Here is a 19,966-nt window from a genome sequence, read left to right as displayed (position 1 = left end):
TACTAAAACAGACATCTGCAAATGTTCATTTTGCTCAATATTCTTGGTGGACGTAAGGTAAGAGTTAGAACTTGAAGATATGTTAATTACCACCAGACAGGACGGGAAGTGACTATCCACCATCATTTCTTTTTTCCTTAAACTAAATGAGTCCAGAATTATGTTCCCTGGGTAATTAGTATATATTTAGAGTGGCCGCATCTCAAAATTTGTTAGTGCCCCAAATCCCCAATATTCATAAATTATTAATTCTGGTGCCACCACTAGAGGGAGCTAGCTGAATGCAGTGTACAAACATAGTCCTAATAAAATTGCATGCTATAAGCTCTTGAGCTCCCCCTAGTGGAGGTTGCAGACTGTCAGGATTTTATGATTAACTCTTTTGAACCTCTATCATAAAAATATCCAGCCTCTATATAAAAATATATTAAGTGACTGACAATTTGGACTAAAAAATTGTTATAGTTGACGTACCTCAACCTTTACTTACCTTCTGACATGATGTTGAGGGGCATCTGTTGGCTATTAGACCTTCCTTTCCCCCCCAACAATTGGGTACAAGTAAAGGTACTCTTCCATGTGCTATGCCGGTCTGGCTTATTTCAGACCCGTGTGATTAGTCCCTAGTTACCCCAACCTTAAAGGGGTTGTCCCACCATGATGCCTATCACCTATACACAGGATAGCTAAAAGTATTTGATTTGTGGGGCTCCAACTGTGGTGACTTCAACTTATCATGAAAATGGGGCCCTTGCGTCCCTTGAGTGGAGCAATGGTCACACGTGCTTTAGCGCTCTAACTCTATGGGGCTACTGAAATTATGAATAGACTGACGTGTGGCTGTCGCTTTGTTCACGTGGAGGAGGGGGGCATTGGGGGGCACAGTCGCTCCCTTTTCCCATGATCCCAGCTGTTAGACTCTTACCCATTGTCTTGTGGATAGGTGATACTTGTTAATTTGGGACAACCCCTATATCTGTTAATTAGCTGAGATGACCAATTAGTGAAGCAAGACGCCTACTGTAATGCATGAGCAAATGGCGGGTGGTCGTGGAACTGCTCTGGTATTACGGGTCAGAAAATAGCATCCTCGTTCAGGTGCCGCACCCTCCTGCTGGGGCCTGTATCCGAGCTCCAGAATATGATGCAAATGGAGCAAAACTAAAAATAAATTACGGGGCGCTGCTAAACGAAAACACAATTTTATTAAAATAATTTTTTTTTGTTTACGTGCAACGCGTTTTGCAGGTGAGCCACCTTCTTCAGACTGGTTCGGCAGGTTAAAGGGGTTTCTAAAGATTTTGCAACTGATGACCCATCCTCTGGATGGTTATGTTCTCGTGGGGGTCCAACACCTGGCGATCAGCTGTATGAGAAGGTACTGGCGCTCACAGTAGTGGCGCGGCCTTCTCGCAGCTTTGCCTAGGCCATGTGACATTACGTGGCCCAGGCGCATCTCAGCCCCAATTAAATGAATGTGCAAAGTACGGCAAACTGAGAGAAGGCCGCGGCACTACTGCGAGCGCCATTGACTTCTCTCACCCCCACCGATCAGGTACTGATGACCTTCCAGAGAATAGGTCATCAGTATAAAAGACTTAGAAAACCCCTTTACATCACATGAGAGGGGGGAGGTGCAAAGATGGAGTCAAGAATCAGTGCTGTTAAGTAGGATGTCACAAATACAAAATACATAATTGAAACCAAAAATCATTGCTGATGCGGTAATTTACAAAAAGAGGAAGAATATACATATTTTGGTGTATAACAAAAATTAATAGCAATAAAATCAATTTACAAGAAAAATTAGTGACCGTGAAGAAACAATAGGAATCATCATTAGAGATAAAAGGGCAACAATAATAGCCCAGAAACTTTCAGAGAAAAACCTTTTTATAAGGGCTGGTTCACACAAACGTTTTTTGCGTTCCGTATACGGAACCATTCATTTCTATGGTTCGGCAAACAAAACTGAAGGTACTCCGTATGCATTCAGTTTCCATTTTTCCGTTCCGTTCAAAGATAGACCATGTATTATTGCCCGCAAATCACGTTCCGAGGCTCCATTTAAGTCAATGGGTCTGCAAAAAAACAAAACGGAACATATACGGAATGTACTCCGTGTGTCTTCCGTATCAGTTCCGTTCTTGCGGAGCCATCTATTGAAAATGTTATGCCCAGCCCGATTTTTCTATGTAATTACTGTATACTGTATATGCCATACAGAAAAACGGAATGGAACCAGGAAACACTACTGAAACAAAAAACAGATCTTTTAAAAATGTCCGGCAAAACACTGAAAGCCATATGGTCGTGTGAACAAGCCCTAAAGTGAATAGATTTACCCCTCCTAGTTTTTAATATTCCCAGTCTCAGCAAGTGACGAACCAAAGTGCGGAGCCTAAAAATCTCGTAAGATTCCTCATTACTCAGACTGGTGACCGCTCCTCGCAGTATTCGGAATATGCTCCACAATGAAAAGCTTGAACAAAGATGAGGCTCTGCTGAGTGATATCGGAGCACATCAAGGGTTAAAAAACATGAGGAGGTAACCATACATTATTTTTTATTCGGATATAAGCGGCATAGTCTCTACGGTCGGTCAGTTTCGCTGAAACCTCTATACAGTGAGATAAATGGGAAGTTAACAAATTAACCCCCGAGATGATGGGATGTTTACTTTTATTTTACTTTTATGAATTTTTCAGCAGAAAAGTTTAAAAGTTTGTGGATTAGAAAGTGCGTAAAATTCCTTCAATACAGATGTCAGTCGAGCAGACACCGCCTCTGTCCACAGCAAATGATTTGGTTTGGGTGGGATGAATGCGACGTCTGATGGCACGTACGTTGTTTACGAGGTCCAGAGAACAAAGGCGTGCTGAAGGAGCTGCTCTGCGGAGGGTCGCTTCTCCTGGTCCCTGTCAAAGAGGAAATGAGATTGCATTATCTTTGTCTTGTGGTTTAGAGTCCAGGGTCTACTGTTGGGGCTGGGGCTACAAGGTGACGCCAAGTAAAATCTCAGGAGGGCTGCAGTGGGCCTTTGCTGTAGTTCATTTCGCGCATTTACGGTACCTTGGGTGATTGTTACGTTGTATTTATTTATTTTTTGGATGGCGTCTGTACTATATATGGCTGGTCATGATCTGAGGAGCTGATGGCTCATTGCCTAAGGCTAGTTTACGACTAGCGTTAAAATCCTCTGGGAGGCTGTTGCGGCAGAGGAAGACCCTGCTGGAGTTCATCATATCCAGCATAGCCGGATGCTGCCCTTCCACTCTGGAGCCCATCGACTATAATGGGGCCTGGCGGGGATCTGGCTGGTTTTCGGCATTCGTGCTGGGATTTGGCTGGATAAAAACCGAAGCAAGCACAGTGGTTTTTTTTGTCCCACCGAATCCTGGTACTAATGCTGGAAAAAGTCTGGGTCCCAGATAAACTCCAGCAGGCTGTTCCTCTGCAGGAACAGCCTTCCAAATGTTAATGCTAGTATGTACCTCCTAAAGCTGCCAGGATGTTTTTCATCCAGGCAAGTGATTTTACACCCCACATACAGACGTGGACAAAATTGTTGGTACCCTTTGGTCAATGAAAGAAAAAGTCACAATGGTCACAGAAATAACTTTAATCTGACAAAAGTAATAATAAATTAAAATTCTATAAATGTTAACCAATGAAAGTCAGACATTGTTTTTCAACCATGCTTCAACAGAATTATGTAAAAAAATAAACTCATGAAACAGGCATGGACAAAAATGATGGTACCCCTAGAAAACACAGAACATAATGTGACCAAAGGGACATGTTAATTCAAGGTGTGTCCACTAATTAGCATCACAGGTGTCTACAACCTTGTAATCAGCCATTGGGCCTATATATATGGCTCCAGGTAATCACTGTGTTGTTTGGTGATATGGTGTGTACCACACTCGACATGGACCAGAGGAAGCAAAGGAAAGAGCTGTCTCAAGAGATCAGAAAGAAAATTATAGACAAGCATGTTAAAGGTAAAGGCTATAAGACCATCTCCAAGCAACTAGATGTTCCTGTGAGTACAGTTGCACATATTATTCATAAGTTTAAGATCCATGGGACTGTAGCCAACCTCCCTGGACGTGGCCGCAGGAGGAAAATTGATGACAAATCTAAGAGACGGATAATCCGAATGGTAACAAAAGAGCCTAGAAAGACTTCTAAAGAGATTCAAGGTGAACTTCATGCTCAAGGAACATCAGTGTCAGATCGCACCATCCGTCGTTGTTTGAGCCAAAGTGGACTACATGGGAGACGACCAAGGAGGACACCATTGTTGAAAACGAATCATAAAAAAGCAAGACTGGAATATGCCAAACTACATGTTGACAAGCCACAAAGCTTCTGGGAGAATGTCCTGTGGACAGATGAGACAAAAATCGAAGTTTTTGCCAAGGCACATCAGCTGTATGTTCACAGACGAAAAAATGAAGCATATCAAGAAAAGAACACTGTCCCTACTGTGAAACATGGAGGAGGCTCTGTTATGTTCTGGGGCTGCTTTGCTGCGTCTGGCACAGGGTGTCTTGAATCTGTGCAGGGTACAATGAAATCTCAAGACTATCAAGGAATTCTAGAGAGAAATGTACTAGCCAGTGTCAGAAAGCTTGGTCTCAGTCGCAGGTCATGGGTCTTGCAACAGGACAATGACCCAAAACACACCGCTAAAAACACCCAAGAATGGCTAAGAGGAAAAAATTGGACTATTCTAAAGTGGCCTTCTATGAGCCCTGACCTCAATCCTATTGAGCATCTTTGGAAGGAGCTGAAACATGCAGTCTGGAAAAGGCACCCTTCAAACCGGACACAACTGGAGCAGTTTGCTCATGAGGAGTGGGCCAAAATACCTGCTGAGAGGTGCAGATGTCTCATTGACAGTTACAGGAAGCGTTTGATTGCAGTGATTGCCTCAAAAGGTTGCGCAACAAAATATTAAGTTAGGGGTACCATCATTTTTGTCCATGCCTGTTTCATGAGTTTATTTTTTTACATAATTCTGTTGAAGCATGGTTGAAAAACAATGTCTGACTTTCATTGGTTAACATTTATAGAATTTTAATTTATTATTACTTTTGTCAGATTAAAGTTATTTCTGTGACCATTGTGACTTTTTCTTTCATTGACCAAAGGGTACCAACAATTTTGTCCACGTCTGTAGATGGTGGGGATCTGACTTCCGGGACCCCTGCGAATGGAAATGTACGTTAGAGCCGTGCACAGTGGTGCTCCTGGCCACCTATGAATGAGGTGGCAGCTGTAATCCAGCATTGTGGTCCCTTAGTTTTCAGGATCAGCAGGGCTCTTAGAGATCAGACCCCCATCGATCTGTAATGGCATAGCCTCGCAATATAGCAGAAATGGCAAAACCCTTTAACCCCTGCCATTTAGAGTGTGTCCCTCAGAGGTTTGGTTTTCGTGTCCACCACAGGCTGTGGTCGTGGTCAAGAATAGGAGAATGTTGAGGTAGGTTAAACTTTTGAGACCATATAAAGCTCCACAACTTGGCGTGTACTCACTCTGGGTATAAATGTGCCATGTATTGAATTGCGCGGGCTTGGTATTACAATCCAGCCCTGCCATGTGGGATATTTTATGGTGGTATTTTAGGTCTGTGGGGCAAACACTACACTAGGTATAAGCATGTTCTAATTTATCTATGGGGGGGGGGGGGGGTCCTCTACAATGCCTGATATACAGATGTGTCCTTGCTCACATTTTCACATTGCTCAGGACCCCAGTTCTAGTGACCGGTGCAGATCCTAGAGGTCAGGCCCCCATTGATCATACATATAGCAAATGGGTATTATTGGAAATGCCTGTAATGTTCTGACCTGACTTTGGGTGTTTTATAAAGACCCTAAAGATCTGTATGATCAGAGGAGGTTCAGCCACTACTGGGGGTCCTGGACTTAAATCCAGCCAGGGGGATGTCTGCAGGGAAGTGTGAAGAATTCTCTCTTTGCTCACATTTTCTCCCCTGCCTCAAAACATGGTTCACTTGGCCTTCAGAAATGGGGATATTAAGATTGTACGCCCCATTGGGGTCTGAGACCTGATGTATATTTGGGGGTGCAAACCTCTCCATTGTATACTATGTGCAGAACAACTTTCCTTATTTACGGAGGTCAGAGCAATAAATAAAAAAAGTCTTGCCGTCCACCTGGCGGCCTATACGGCTCTTGTGTAACGTGCTGTCTACTCCTCTGCTGTCTCCTCTCTGACTCCTCTGATCTTAAATCCTTTCTGAAACCACTTTTTGGGAAGCTGCACCTCTCCACCAACTAATGATCGACAACCTTGTTAATTTCTGGCGTTTTCCCCCTTCAGGTTATCTTGAAGCGTTTGAGCCTCTGTCCTCCATGATGCTTCCTCCCGTCCTACTCCCTGTAAGTATCAACCCCCTATAGGATAAGGCTGAGTAACCGTTGCAAAAAAGTTAAAGCGTAATGTGAACATTGTATAATGAAGATATGGCACTCTGTATCTGGAGCACTGCTCAAAACAAATTACTTTATTGATGCAATTATCATAAAAAAATTAAAATGTCATACAAATTACATAAATTGTACAGAAATTAAATAACAAAGGATAAACGTCACAAATGACGGTAAAAATCACTTGAGGTATATAGTTACTCAAAACTTCAGCACCTGTATATCTTCTTATAGATGTATTACACCAAAATCTTAATATTTTTGAAAACAACGCATATGCAGTAATGGTGCGGTCTGCATGCGATTTTTATTTTCGGATGCGGTTTTTCCAAAAAAGCTGCTGAAACTTCACCCTTAACCTGGTTGGATGAGGGGTTTGGTGTTAATTACTTTGTCGTTATTCGTCAAATTCACATATGTCAGACGGCATATAAGTGCATTCTAAATTGTCGATTAGTACACCACAGAAAGATAGGCTGTCGATAGTTTTGCACTATAATGTAGTTTTATCGACAATTTATTCGATGGTCACCAATTCTTCGATAAATGCAATCGTCAATTCTCATTGCTATATACAATTATGGACTCTTCGACTCTTCAATCACTTGAGAGGTTGTTTAAGGAGGTAAAAATTGCGAATGTCCTTGCGTACGCCAGAATGGTGGTAATGTGGGGTCCAGATTTACCTCCTTAACCACCTCCCGACCGCCTAAAGCACCGATGCGTCCGGGAGGTGGTTGATTTATTCCTCCTGGACGCGCCGGTGCGTCCTCTCGCGAGACGCGAGATTACGTCACAGCCGGCCCGCGCATGCGCATCGCGGGCCGGCATTTCGCTGCAGAGTATTTCGTCAGCAGCCTGCCGGCCACGATCATTGGCTGGCAGGTTGCTGATTTTAAAAAAAATCCAATCAGCAGCCATTTAACCCCACATATTAGTAAATATGATGGGGTTATATGGCTGCTGTGCTCCTCTGCTCCTTCTTTTGGTCGGTTGGTTCCAGCAGAGGAGCACATCATCACTGTGAGTACCCACTACACCACATACTAGCCCCAGATCACCCCAATTAACCCTTTGATCACCCCTTTGATCGCCCCTGTCAATCACTAGTGAAAGGAAAAAAGTGATCAGTGCAAACTGTCACTTTTTTTTTCACTGTTATTGACCGTTAGGTTTTAGGTATAGTTTAGGCCCCTTGGTTAGGTAGTTTAGGGATCGGTTAGCGCCCAGCCCACCGCACCGCAGTCCGTTATTCGCTGATTAGCGTATCGCTAATCAGCATTTGTACTTTTATAGTATCTGGAAGTGATCAAAACTGATCACGGTCAGATCTATAATAGTACTAGTGTCACTTTAGTTCTCCCTCCACCCAAAACGCAGTGTTTGCCCGATCAGGCCTGATCGGTCGCCCACACGTGCGTTCGCCCACGCCCGCCCCACCGCAGTGACAAAAAAAAAATTTTTTTGGATCGCTGCACATTCACTTTACACGCACTGCGGCGATAAAAAAATCAGTTTTGATATTTTTATCAACCGCAGCGGCCTCCGTTACTTCGCTAGCCTCCCCTTTGTAAGACAGGCTTGCTTTTTTTTTCTTGGGTAGTCTCAGGGAATACCCCTAAATTTAGTTGCCCACATGTCTAACAGGGGGTATTCCTCTGAAGAGGCCTACAGGCTTCTGACCCAGTCGGATGAGGAGTGGGATCCCTCATCTGATGAATCCAGCGGGTCAGAATACGAACCTGTAGAAAGCAGTGGCTCTCTGACCCAAAGTTCGGACGAGGAGGCTGAGGTCCCTGATACCACCAGGCGTACCCGGCCCCGTGTCGCTAGACCGCAGGTTGCGCAGGATCCGCTTCAAGAGCAGCAGAGTGGGGCTGGTGCTGTCGGATTACGTGGTGAGGCATACACCAGCAGCCCAGCCCTCCTGGACCTAGTACCAGCACTGCCGTACAACCTGGTGAAGTAGCGAGCACCAGAAGGGCAGTTGAAGCTGGTACGGTGGCACGTGCAGTAGTGACCCCGTCGCAGCCACCGCAAAGACGTGCCCGTAGAGCCCCTAGAATCCCAGAGGTGCTGGCAAACCCTGATTGGCAGTCCCCAACTTCAGCCGCACCTGTAGTTTTCCCTTTCACCGCCCAGTCTGGAGTTCGGGTTGAGACAGCTCAGATCGGTTCGGCCCTGGGATTTTTTGAGCTGTTCTTGACTGCGGAGCTCTTAGACTTAGTTGTGGCAGAGACAAACAGGTATGCCACACAATTTATCACCGCTAACCCGGGAAGCTTTTATGCCCAGCCTTTCCGGTGGAAACCAGTCCAAGTTTCCGAACTTAAAACTTTTCTGGGCCTCCTCCTCAACATGAGCCTGACAAAAAAGCATGAATTGCGGTCATATTGGTCCACGAACCCGATTCATCACATGCCCATGTTCTCTGCTGCTATGTCCAGGACACGATTTGAGACCATCCTGCGTTTCCTGCACTTTAGTGATAACAGCACCTCCCGTCCCAGAGGCCACCCTGCTTTTGACCGGCTCCACAAAATTCGGCCCCTCATAGACCATTTCAACCTGAAATTTGCAGATATGTATACCCCAGAGCAAAACATCTGCGTAGACGAGTCCCTTATACATTTTACCGGGCGCCTTGGCTTCAAACAATACATCCCAAGCAAGCGCGCCCGGTATGGGGTCAAATTGTATAAGCTCTGTGAAAGGGCCACAGGCTATACACACAAATTTTGTGTCTATGAGGGAAAAGATCAGACCCTGGAGCCGGTCGGTTGCCCTGACTACCTAGGGAGCAGTGGGAAGACAGTTTGGGACTTGGTGTCACCCTTATTCGGCAAGGGGTACCATCTTTATGTGGACAATTTCTACACAAGTGTGGCCCTCTTTAGGCATTTGTTTCTAGAACGGATTGGCGCCTGTGGTACCGCGCGAACTAGTCGCGCGGGCTTCCCCCAACGGCTCGTTAGCACCCGTCTTGCAAGGGGGCAGAGGGCCGCACTGTGTAACGAAGAACTGCTCGCGGTGAACTGGAGAGACAAGCGTGACGTTTACATGCTCTCCTCCATTCACGCAGACACGACAATACTAATTGAGCGAGCAACCCGTGTCATTGAAAAGCCCCTCTCAGTCCACGACTATAACCTTCACATGGGAGGGGTGGACTTCAATGACCAGATGTTGTCTCCGTATTTAGTTTCCCGCAGAACCAGACGCTGGTATAAGAAGGTGTCTGTATATTTAATTCAATTGGCTCTGTACAATAGTTTTGTTCTCTACAGTAAGGCTGGGAGAACTGGATCCTTCCTCAAATTTCAGGAAGAGATCATCGAGAACCTCCTGTATCCAGGAGGTTCCGTGGCCCCATCCACCAGTGTAGTTAGCCGTCTACACGAGCGACATTTCCCCAATGTCGTTGCTGGTACCTCAACCCACCCGTCACCCCGAAAAAGATGTCGTGTCTGTAGCAGGAGTGGAATAAGGCGTGACACCCGCTATTTCTGTCCTGACTGTCCTGACCACCCTGCCCTATGCTTAGGGGAGTGTTTCCGAAAGTACCACACACAGGTACACTTAGCATAGGGATCATCTCACCAGGATAGGCACACAGGGCTATTAGGGCCCATTCACTCACAGCTGCTGCAAACGTCTCCTTTCACATGGGACAAAGTGCATAACGCACTTCGCCATATCTTTGGGCGATTTGCGCTTTGCACATTGACCCATGGGGAAGGAGAGGTTTGTTCTATAAAGGTAAAAAAAAAAAACACCAGTAAGCAAACACGTTAATGTTTAGTTCAAAAAGTTAAAGTTTACATGTTGTGTTCCAAAGTTAATAAAATTATTGCGTTGCGGCCTGGTTTTTTCTTTTTTTTTCTTTTTTTACCTTCCAGGTGGACCAACCGATCGACCAGCTGCAGCACCGATGTGCATTCTGACAGAAGCATTGCGCTGCTGTCAGATTACACGCAAGTCGGTGTATGCGGCGCTGCAAGACGGGATTTTCTCCTCTGCAGTGACAGATACGTTTGCCAAGGCAAATTTGCCCCTAAATTGCCAGGGCAGTATAACTACGCCACAAGTGACCCCATTTTGGAAAGAAGACACCCCAAGGTATTCCGTGAGGGGCACGGCGAGTTCCTAGAATTTTTTATTTTTTGTCGCAAGTTAGTGGAATATAAGACTTTGTAAGGAAAAAAGAGAAAAAAAAAAAAAAATCATCATTTTCCGCTAACTTGTGACAAAAAAAAAAAATTCTAGGAACTCGCAGTGCCCCTCACGGAATACCTTAGGGTGTCTTCTTTCCAAAATGGGGTCACTTATGGCGTAGTTATACTGCCCTGGCATTCTAGGGGCCCATATGCGTGAGAAGTACCTTGCAATCAAAATGTGTAAAAAATAGCCTGCGAAACCCGAAAGGTGCACTTTGGAATATGTGCCCCTTTGCCCACCTTGGCAGCAAAAAAGTGTGACACATCTGGTATCGCCGTACTCAGGAGAAGTTGGGGAATGTGTTTTGGGGTGTCATTTTACATATACCCATGCTGGGTGAGAAAAATATCTTGGTCAAATGCCAACTTTGTATAAAAAAATGGGAAAAGTTGTCTTTTGCCAAGATATTTCTCTCACCCAGCATGGGTATATGTAAAATGACACCCCAAAACACATTCCCCAACTTCTCCTGAGTACGGCGATACCAGATGTGTGACACTTTTTTGCTGCCAAGGTGGGCAAAGGGGCATATATTCCAAAGTGCACCTTTCGGATTTCACCGGTCATTTTTTACACATTTTGATTGCAAAGTTCTTCTCACACATTTGGGCCCCTAAATTGCCAGGGCAGTATAACTACCCCACAAGTTACCCCATTTTGGAAAGAAGACACCCTAAGGTATTCCGTGAGGGGCATGGTGAGTTCCTAGAATTTTTTATTTTTTTGTCGCAAGTTAGTGGAATATGAGACTTTGTAAGAAAAATAAATAAATAAAAAAATCATCATCATTTTCCGCTAACTTGTGACAAAAAATAAAAAGTTCTATGAACTCACTATGCCCATCAGCGAATACCTTAGGGTGTCTACTTTCCGAAATGGGGTCATTTGTGGGGGTTTTCTACTGTTTGGGCATTGTAGAACCTCAGGAAACATGACAGGTGCTCAGAAAGTCAGAGCTGCTTCAAAAAGCGGAAATTCACATTTTTGTACCATAGTTTGTAAACGCTATAACTTTTACCCAAACCATTTTTTTTTTTTGCCCAAACATTTTTTTTTTATCAAAGACATGTAGAACAATAAATTTGGCGAAAAATGTATATATGGATGTCGTTTTTTTTGCAAAATTTTACAGCTGAAAGTGAAAAATGTCATTTTTTTGCAAAAAAATCGTTACATTTTGATTAATAACAAAAAAAGTAAAAATGTCAGCAGCAATAAAATACCACCAAATGAAAGCTCCATTAGTGAGAAGAAAAGGAGGTAAAATTCATTTGTATGGTAAGTTGCATGACCGAGCAATAAACGGTGAAAGGAGTGTAGTGCCGAAGTGTAAAAAGTGCTCTGGTCATGAAGGGGGTTTCAGCTAGCGGGGCTGAAGTGGTTAAACAACCTCTCAAGTGATTGAATCGTCCTGTACAAAGAACTTATGCTCGCAGACTTCCTGGAGTGATACAGCTCCACTAAGGAGAAGTCAAGCACGAGGGACGCTGAAAAAAACGGCGACTGAACAAGCCGCATCCAGAGGTCGGAGGTAAGGGAATAAGACGGCTCGAAAATAGGCGGGATGCCACCTAGAGCTAACAACTCCCGAATTTTGCAATTCGATTAGTTCAAAGAACTGTGATATAACGATTATTTGTGACTTTTGAAAAAAGAGCCCACAACTAAAGAGTCCATAATTGTATATAGCAATAAGAATTGACGATTGCATTTATCGAAGAATTGGTGACCATCGAATAAATTATCGATAAAACTACATTATAGTGCAAAACTATCGACAGCCTATCTTTCTGTGGTGTACTAATCGACAATTCGGAATGCACTTATATGCCGTCTGACATATGTGAATTTGACGAATAACGACATAAAGAAAGTAATTAACAACAAACCCCTCATCCAACCAGGTTAAGGGTGAAGTTTCAGCAGCTTTTTTGAAAAAAACTCATCCGAAAAAAAAAATCGCATGCAAACCGCACCATTACTGCATATGCGTTTTTTCAAAAATATTAAGATTTTGGTGTAATACATCTATAGAAGATATACAGGGGCTGAAATTTTGAGTAACTATATACCTCAAGTGATTTTTACCGTCATTCGTGACGTTTATCCTTTGTTATTAAATTTCTTTACAATTTACGTAATTTGTATGACATTTTAATTTTTTTATGATAATTGCATCAATAAAGTAATTTGTTTTGAGCAGTGCTCCAGATACCGAGTGCCATATCTTCATTATACAATTATTTTAGCCCTCTGGTGTTTTGGAGTTAACACTTAGATAGTGTGCACCTTTCCTTCCTACGGATTGATAGTCATCCCATTCTGTGAATTCTGAGTAATGTGAACATTCACTTCATTTTGTGTTTTTCTTCATATGTCCAAAATTCAGCCCATCTGATATTGATGACCTGTCCTGAGGATAGGTCATCAATAGTAAAAGCCTAGACAACCCCTTTAAAAAATGAGGCCTTCCTGCGGTCACCACCGGAGCTGAGGAGTGACTGCATACTGTCTTTACATTTCTTCATATTTAAAGGGGTTGTCCAGAATTTAACAATGAATTACCTATTCCTAGTATTGGTCATGAATATCAAATCGGCAGGTTCTGACACCCTGCACCCCCACCGGTCAGCTGTTGGGGAGTAGCTATGGCGCTAGAACTACACAGCTGCATCTATTGTGTAGTGGATGGAGCTAGTAACCGCAGTGCGACTCCCATGGACGTGAATGCTGCCGTAATCAGCTCCGGCCACTGCCATGTAGTACTGGGGCTACTGCAGAACTTTTGGAGGATGTCAGACCTGCAGCCAGTCTGATGGTGTTGACTTATCCTAGGGGTGCATCATCAATGGCTAAATCCTGGAGAACTCCTTTAAAGGGTTTTCTAGGATTTTATGTAAAAAAAAAAAAGTGCCAGGGGGTCATTTTGACAAAAAAACAGAATCCCCTTGTAAATGTCCAGTCACTCCGATCCATCTGGACCTGCAGCTGTCACAAGTACAGTACATGAACAGCACTTGGCTGCTGCCAGTCACTGGCCTCAGCAGTCATCACATGAATGTCATGTGTCGCTAGCAGTTCCACCAAGGATCAGAGCGGTGACGTGGGACATTTACCACCTTGAACATGCAGCAAGCTTCCCTTAAGGCAGGCATGTCCAAACTGCGGCCCTCCAGCTGTTGCAAAACTACAACTCCCAGAATGCCCTAATAGCTGTAAGCTATCCAGGCATGCTGGGAGTTGTAGTTTTGCAACAGCTGGAGGGCCGCAGTTTGGACATGCCTGCCTTAAGGGCTCATGACCGTATGCTCTCCGAGCAGCATACATTGTGCGCACAGGAGCGCACAGCATTATAGGTTGCTGTGAGCATCGGGCCGCCCGCGTGACTATTGTTCCGCACTCATATGATATTATCAGTGCGGGACAATAGCCCAGTGGGCGGCCCGATGCACACAGCATCATAGCGCTCCCGTGCGCACGATGTATGCCGCTCTGGGACACATGGCCCGCTCACGGACTGTATGTCTCGGAAGGCATACGGTCGTGTGCATGAGCCCTAAGGCCCCTTTACAATGCTCAATTGAGCAGACGATTGTCAGGAAGAAAGTGTTTGGAGACTGTTGCATTTTAATGCAGCGATCTCCTCCACAGTATGGGGGAGGAGCGATCACTAATGCCATCGCTCATCCCCATACAGAATACTTACTTGTCAGCAGCAGAGGCTGTTTAGACGGCCCGATTTGCTGCCAGCAAACGACTATTTAGGTGACCGCATTACCCGATGATAATCGAGCGTTTCGCTCGTTCATCGGGTGATCAGCGGCACATTTACACTGGAAGATCATCGCTAACGAGCGTTCCTACGAACACGTGTTAGCGATGATCTACCTGATGTTCAGGCAGTGTAAATGCTGCTTTAGTGCTGACCTCAGGCAGCCAGGTTGTTTTAATTCAGTGCAGGGGATTTGGAGCTCTGACTGCTGTAAAGATATGTGGTGAACACTTTGCCCTGGAGAGGGGAGTCCTGCCCAGGTCCTCGCCACCTTGTAAAAAATAAAGGGGGATAAGACCTACCATGGCTGTGGCCGCCCTCTCCAATGTCCATAGCCGCATGGACTGCCATTATATACTAAGGCTGACAAGGTTACTTACCTGGTTAAGCACAGATTGACAAAATCTCTCGCTTTCTTAGAGAAGTGATCTGGAAGGGTTGGCAAAAGTCCTTTCTCTACAGCAATATAAAACATGGCCGCCATCCTCTCCATGTGAGCCAGGGGCGGCTTCCCAGTCGCCATTTCATAGACCGTGCATCCAATACTCCAAATGTCCGACTTCTCTCCATACCCAGACTCGCTAATCACTTCTGGTGCCATCCAGTATGGCGTACCGTGCATTGACTGCAGCATTTCCCCATGGGTCCCATTTAGGTTCAGGCCATTAAGACGTTTTGCGCAGCCAAAATCGATGAGTTTTATGACCGCGTTTGGCATCAGCATGACATTGTTCCCTTTGATGTCTCTGTGCACAACTCTGTTCTTGTGCAGATAAGAAATGCCCTGCAAGATATGCCTCGTGTACCTCCGGATCACATCCTCTTGCAGTGGACCAAAATGGCGCAAAATGCTGGAAATTGAGCCTCCGGGGACATACTCCATAAAGATGGTCACCACCCTGTCCTCAAAGGATGTCCCTAAGTATCCGACTATATTGGTGTGCTTCAAAGTTTTTAACAAGTCCACCTCCTCCTGCAGCTTCTTATATTCTTTTTCGGCCACCTCGGGGTCTGAGCCATGTAACATCACCTGTTTTGCAGCAATGAGCTCCCCTTGACTTGTGAGACCACGGTAGACCTAAAATCAGACCATAATACACTCCATTACACCATCCAGTTTATAAACCCATTGTCGTATACTCTGTTATGGAATTCAGGGTTTGTAGAAACGGGTCCTTATCTGTCACTCAAAGTGGTCAGCATTTATAAAGAGCATCTCTCACTCAACCTATTGATTTGAATGGGTGTTGTGCAATACTTGATTTCTCCTGTGGTGGCGCTGCTGGGAAATTGAACACCTACTGCCAGGTTTAACTGCAGATCATAGCTGATTGCAGAGAAACCCTGCAGGAGGACTCTTTGATCAAGCTATTTTCATGGGACATTTTCCCCCCCAAAAAAGTAGGGATTGTCCAAAGTAAAGAATACCTTTAAGGAAGTAACCTTTAAAAGGGTTGTCTCACTTCAGTAAGTTGCCTTTATTATGTAGAGAAAGGTAATACAAGGCACTTACTAATGTATTGTGATTATCCATATTGTTTACTTTGCTGGCTGGATTTATTTTTCCATAACATTATACACGGCTCGTTTCCATGGTTACAGACCACCCTGCAATCAGTCAGTGGTGGTCGTGCTTGCACACTATAGGAAAAAGCATCAGCCTCTCTGGTGGCCTGGACCATGGGAGCGCACAAAGGCTAGTGCTTTTTCCTATATTGTGCAGGGTTGTCTGTAACCATGGAAACGAGTAGTGTATAATGTGGAAAAATGAATCCAGCCAGCAAAAGAGGCAACATGGACAATCACAATACATTAGTAAGTGCCTTGTATTAACTTTCTCTACGTGATAAATGCAACTTACTGAAGTGAGACAACCCCTTGGTATTTGGTCCTCTGCCCATGAACACCCGGAAAGGAGTACGTTGTGACGTTTCAGCTGGCACTGAGCTATTCTCAAGCTTCTAATATGAGGAAAGCTTAGTGTGACCTGAAATGTTATATTGTGATATTTATTTGGAGCGCTGCCTGGAGAATTGTGGGAGTTGTAGTTGGTGGTGGGCCTATGGTTGCTGATTCCTGTGTTGAAGAATAAAGCTGGCCATACATAGTGGCTGGAACAGGTGATTTTTGCAGGATCCGCTGAATATGTAACACATATGGGGGCCTCCCGACTCTCCGCTGATATTCGTCAAGGGGGATAAGGATCGGGCAGTTGCATTTCAACATGTTCTGGTCTTTTTTTATTTATGGAGATGACCCTCCACCAGTATAAATGTATATATTCACCAGCGTGGGCCAAATATTCTAACGTATAGCTGGGGTGCACAACCTGCAGCCCTCGATGCATTCTGTGTGGCCCCCGTTGTCCAAAGCAGAGAATCCCTTTAATGGTCCATTCACACGTCCGTAGTGTATTGCGGATCCGCAATACACCCGCCCGGCACCCCCATAGAACTGCCTATTCTTGTCTGCAATTGCAGACCGGACAATGGGGGGGGGCGCGCTCCGGAAATGCGGATGCAAACGGCACACTGTGTGCTGTCCGCATCCATTCCTGCCCCATAGAGCATTAATGGGTCTGCACCCGTTCTGCATTCTGACGGACGTGTGAAGGGTTAAAAATCTGTGGACGTGTGAAGGGTTAAAAATCGGTGGAATTACAGTTGTCAGATTTGAAGCAATGATATACAATGTATGCAGACAAGACTTGCGCTTCCATAGTGATAGTAATAGAAGAAGTAATCGCCATGGTAACAGAGTTTACCGTGCCGTACGCTCCTCTCCCCAGCACTTCCCCCTTGATCCAGTGGATGGAGCTCTCGTTGTGGTGGAGTCCTGAGTGATTTGCAGGAGGGTTGGAACAAATGACTTGTGATTTTCGGTCGGTCAGACTCGGGTCGGTGCTGACCTGAAGAGAGAGAATCGTCCTGTTAGTCCTATCTGACACCAGCGCAGGACGAGGAGGGCAGAATGTAATATACGAATGCGGGTCAGACCGTACATTGACGCCAGTATATGGAATAATCTGGATCTGCCACGCCGAGATGTGAACGCGGCTGGGTTGACACGAGCCATTAATGCGGTGCAGTGGGAGTCTATACATTTATATTTGCACATAGTAGTTCTACCCTACATGGTTTTAATTGCTCCAGTGCATCTAAAATGAAGCGTAATGCAACTTTTTGGAAAAAAAACTAACGAATTTTATGTAATACAGCCGATATATGCACACCCATGTGTCTGTATGTCTACACGTTGCAGAGACGGGAGCTTCGGATGCTTCATCCAAAGTCGCTTCAGTCAAAACTTTGCAATAATACTGTACGGCGATTCGTCTCCGTACAGTATTAGAATGTATGGGCTCCGTGAATAACTTTGGCTCATCGCAGTCGCACATACTTCGTTGAATAACTTTGTTAAAACTTTAAACTGAACTCTGCTTCGGTTCCAAGGTACTAGTCTGAACCGAAGCAGAGTTTGGTTTTAAAGTTGTTTTCCACTTTAAAAATCAATTACCGAAGTTATTCAAGGAAGTATGTGCGACTTTATTGAGCCGAAGTTATTCAACGTGCAACTTACATCCTAATACTGTACGGAGACGAATCTCCGTAAAGTATTCCAAAGTTTTAAACAACGTGACTTGGGATGAAGCATCCGAAGTTTGCTTTGCTCAACTCTAGAAGGGAACATGACGACTGCAGTCGCCCTACACATAGGATTGGTTGTAGTCTGTAACCATGGAGACACACAGGTCTGTATAGGAGCAGCAGACACAATGTATATTTTTAATTAAAGGGATTGTCCAGTTTTTCTCAACCCTGCGGTTAATGGTCTCATCGCATAATATTACCTATATGGCCCTTCTCTTCAGATCATGCCAATCCCGCAACCTTGCCTGTAGCCCTGTGTGTGTTTCTTTTGGTGACGTTGCGTCCGATGGTTTTGCTTCTGCGTCTTCATGTTTCCGCCTGGTCCTGGCTGCTTCCCTGCCCATCTGATTTACATGGCAGCATCATCAGATCTGCGTTCCCCAACACACCGGATCTTGATGATGCCGCATACTCCCCTCCCATGTAAAATCAGATGCAGCCAGGACCAGGGAGAAACACAAAGACTCAGAGAAAGCCAGTGGACGCAACGCCACCGGAAGAAAGTGGGTTATGGACGGGCTCACATGATCTGAAGAGAAGGGCTGTACAGCTAATCACATATTACAAAATGAGCGATTGCAGGGAGTGATATATTTAAAAGGGGTTGTCCCACGAAAAATATTCTACAGTTTTAAAACCAGCACCTGGATCTGAATACTTTTGTAATTGCATGTCATTAAAAATTTTGTATAGCCACTGAGCCAGTCAATAAAATGTATCTGTACAGCGCCACTTAATTTCTTATTTTCCCTTTCGCCCATGACAGCACCATGAGAGAGAGGATCCGCCGCCCACAGACAGGAAACCTGCAGAATAAAAGGGCGGACACTCTCCTCCCATTCAGTGTGGTTTCCGGTCTCTGGGGAAGCCTGCAGTTTCTTTCCCTTTTCATGTTCCCTCCCTCTGGTGGTGCTCCTACGCTGACCCCTATAGTGGGCTGCATTTCTCCCCATCGTACCTGCCATTCCCGGGATTATATTGCGGCATCTCTGGTGTGCTGAAAGGGACGGGCGGAGGCACAGCAAAACTCCGGAGGGAGTGCTTTGTGTGCTGCAGCATGCAGTACCTGGCGGCATCGGTGATGCGCTAGAGGCACGGACTTGAGGAGGAGGAGCTTCTGGCAAGCAGTTAGGCCGGAGAGAGCGGCATGTGTCACATGACCGGCGCACAGCGTCAAGTGTGACATCACAGAAGCGCCTATGAGAAGGGCACATTCTGGAGGGATAGCCGGCATCCTAGCAGCGCTGGTGCCGTAACAGAAGCAGCATGGAGGAGGACAAGCACGTGGAAGAGTCTGCAGTCCCTCCAGCCTTGGTACCTCTGAGGAGGTGAGTGCTCGGCGCATAATGTTTGCTTCTCTCCGCTGATGCACTTATACTAATGTGTTACAGACAAAACCTAGGAAAGTGGTAACAAAAAGGAAGAATAAAGAATGTGTTCTTTGTAAAAACTGGGTTGTCATCTGAATGGGAGAAGAGGATGTGTCAGCCATGTATTGATAAAACAGTGGCTGAGGAATCCCCATCTTTTTACAAATGTCTTCAGGCACCAGTCAAATCGTAAGGTAATTCTACATTATCTAAAAAAAAAAATTATAGAATTAGAAGACATGATCCTATACAGGAACATAATTCGTCTGATTCTGATGAAGGCGACATGCATTCCTCATTATATATCCAGTCTGATGATTCATCCCTATCGTGAAATTAGTGGTAGACCCTGTTTCCCTATAGAAGACACAGAGAAACTCCTAAAAGCCGTACGTTCAACTATGGGCATTGAAGAGACAAAAGAACCCAGGTCCATCCAGGATATTATGTTTGGGGGGGGCTGGAATCTAGACCTTTCCGGTTCATAAAAAT

At 44.9% G+C, this 19,966-nt stretch overlaps 2 protein-coding genes across 3 annotated transcripts in view; one reads left to right on the top strand and one right to left on the bottom strand.

The window, feature by feature from the left end:
• The window catches only part of CCNT2 (cyclin T2), a 73,781-nt gene that overhangs the window by 46,773 nt on the left and 7,042 nt on the right, over positions 1–19,966 (top strand). Inside the window, exon 10 of one of the 2 annotated variants that reach the window (XM_044303975.1) lies at positions 6,358–6,416. The exons of the other annotated variant lie outside the window; for it this stretch is intronic. Coding sequence (XP_044159910.1) covers positions 6,358–6,416 — 59 coding nt within the window. The remainder of the gene's footprint in view (positions 1–6,357; positions 6,417–19,966) is intronic. 2 annotated transcript variants of the gene reach the window in all.
• MAP3K19 (mitogen-activated protein kinase kinase kinase 19) overlaps positions 2,187–19,966 on the bottom strand; it is a 52,767-nt gene continuing 34,987 nt past the window's right edge. The window contains exons 12-14 of the mRNA XM_044303973.1: positions 17,219–17,362; positions 14,835–15,532; positions 2,187–2,918 (exon numbers count right to left, since the gene is read on the bottom strand). Coding sequence (XP_044159908.1) covers positions 2,852–2,918; positions 14,835–15,532; positions 17,219–17,362 — 909 coding nt within the window. The 3' untranslated portion in view covers positions 2,187–2,851. The remainder of the gene's footprint in view (positions 2,919–14,834; positions 15,533–17,218; positions 17,363–19,966) is intronic.

This window comes from Bufo gargarizans, chromosome 8 (assembly GCF_014858855.1).
Source record: "Bufo gargarizans isolate SCDJY-AF-19 chromosome 8, ASM1485885v1, whole genome shotgun sequence".
Lineage (NCBI taxonomy): Eukaryota > Metazoa > Chordata > Amphibia > Anura > Bufonidae > Bufo > Bufo gargarizans.
The sequence above is the reverse complement of the archived record's forward strand: the minus strand, read 5'-3'. Positions and strand labels throughout refer to the sequence as shown.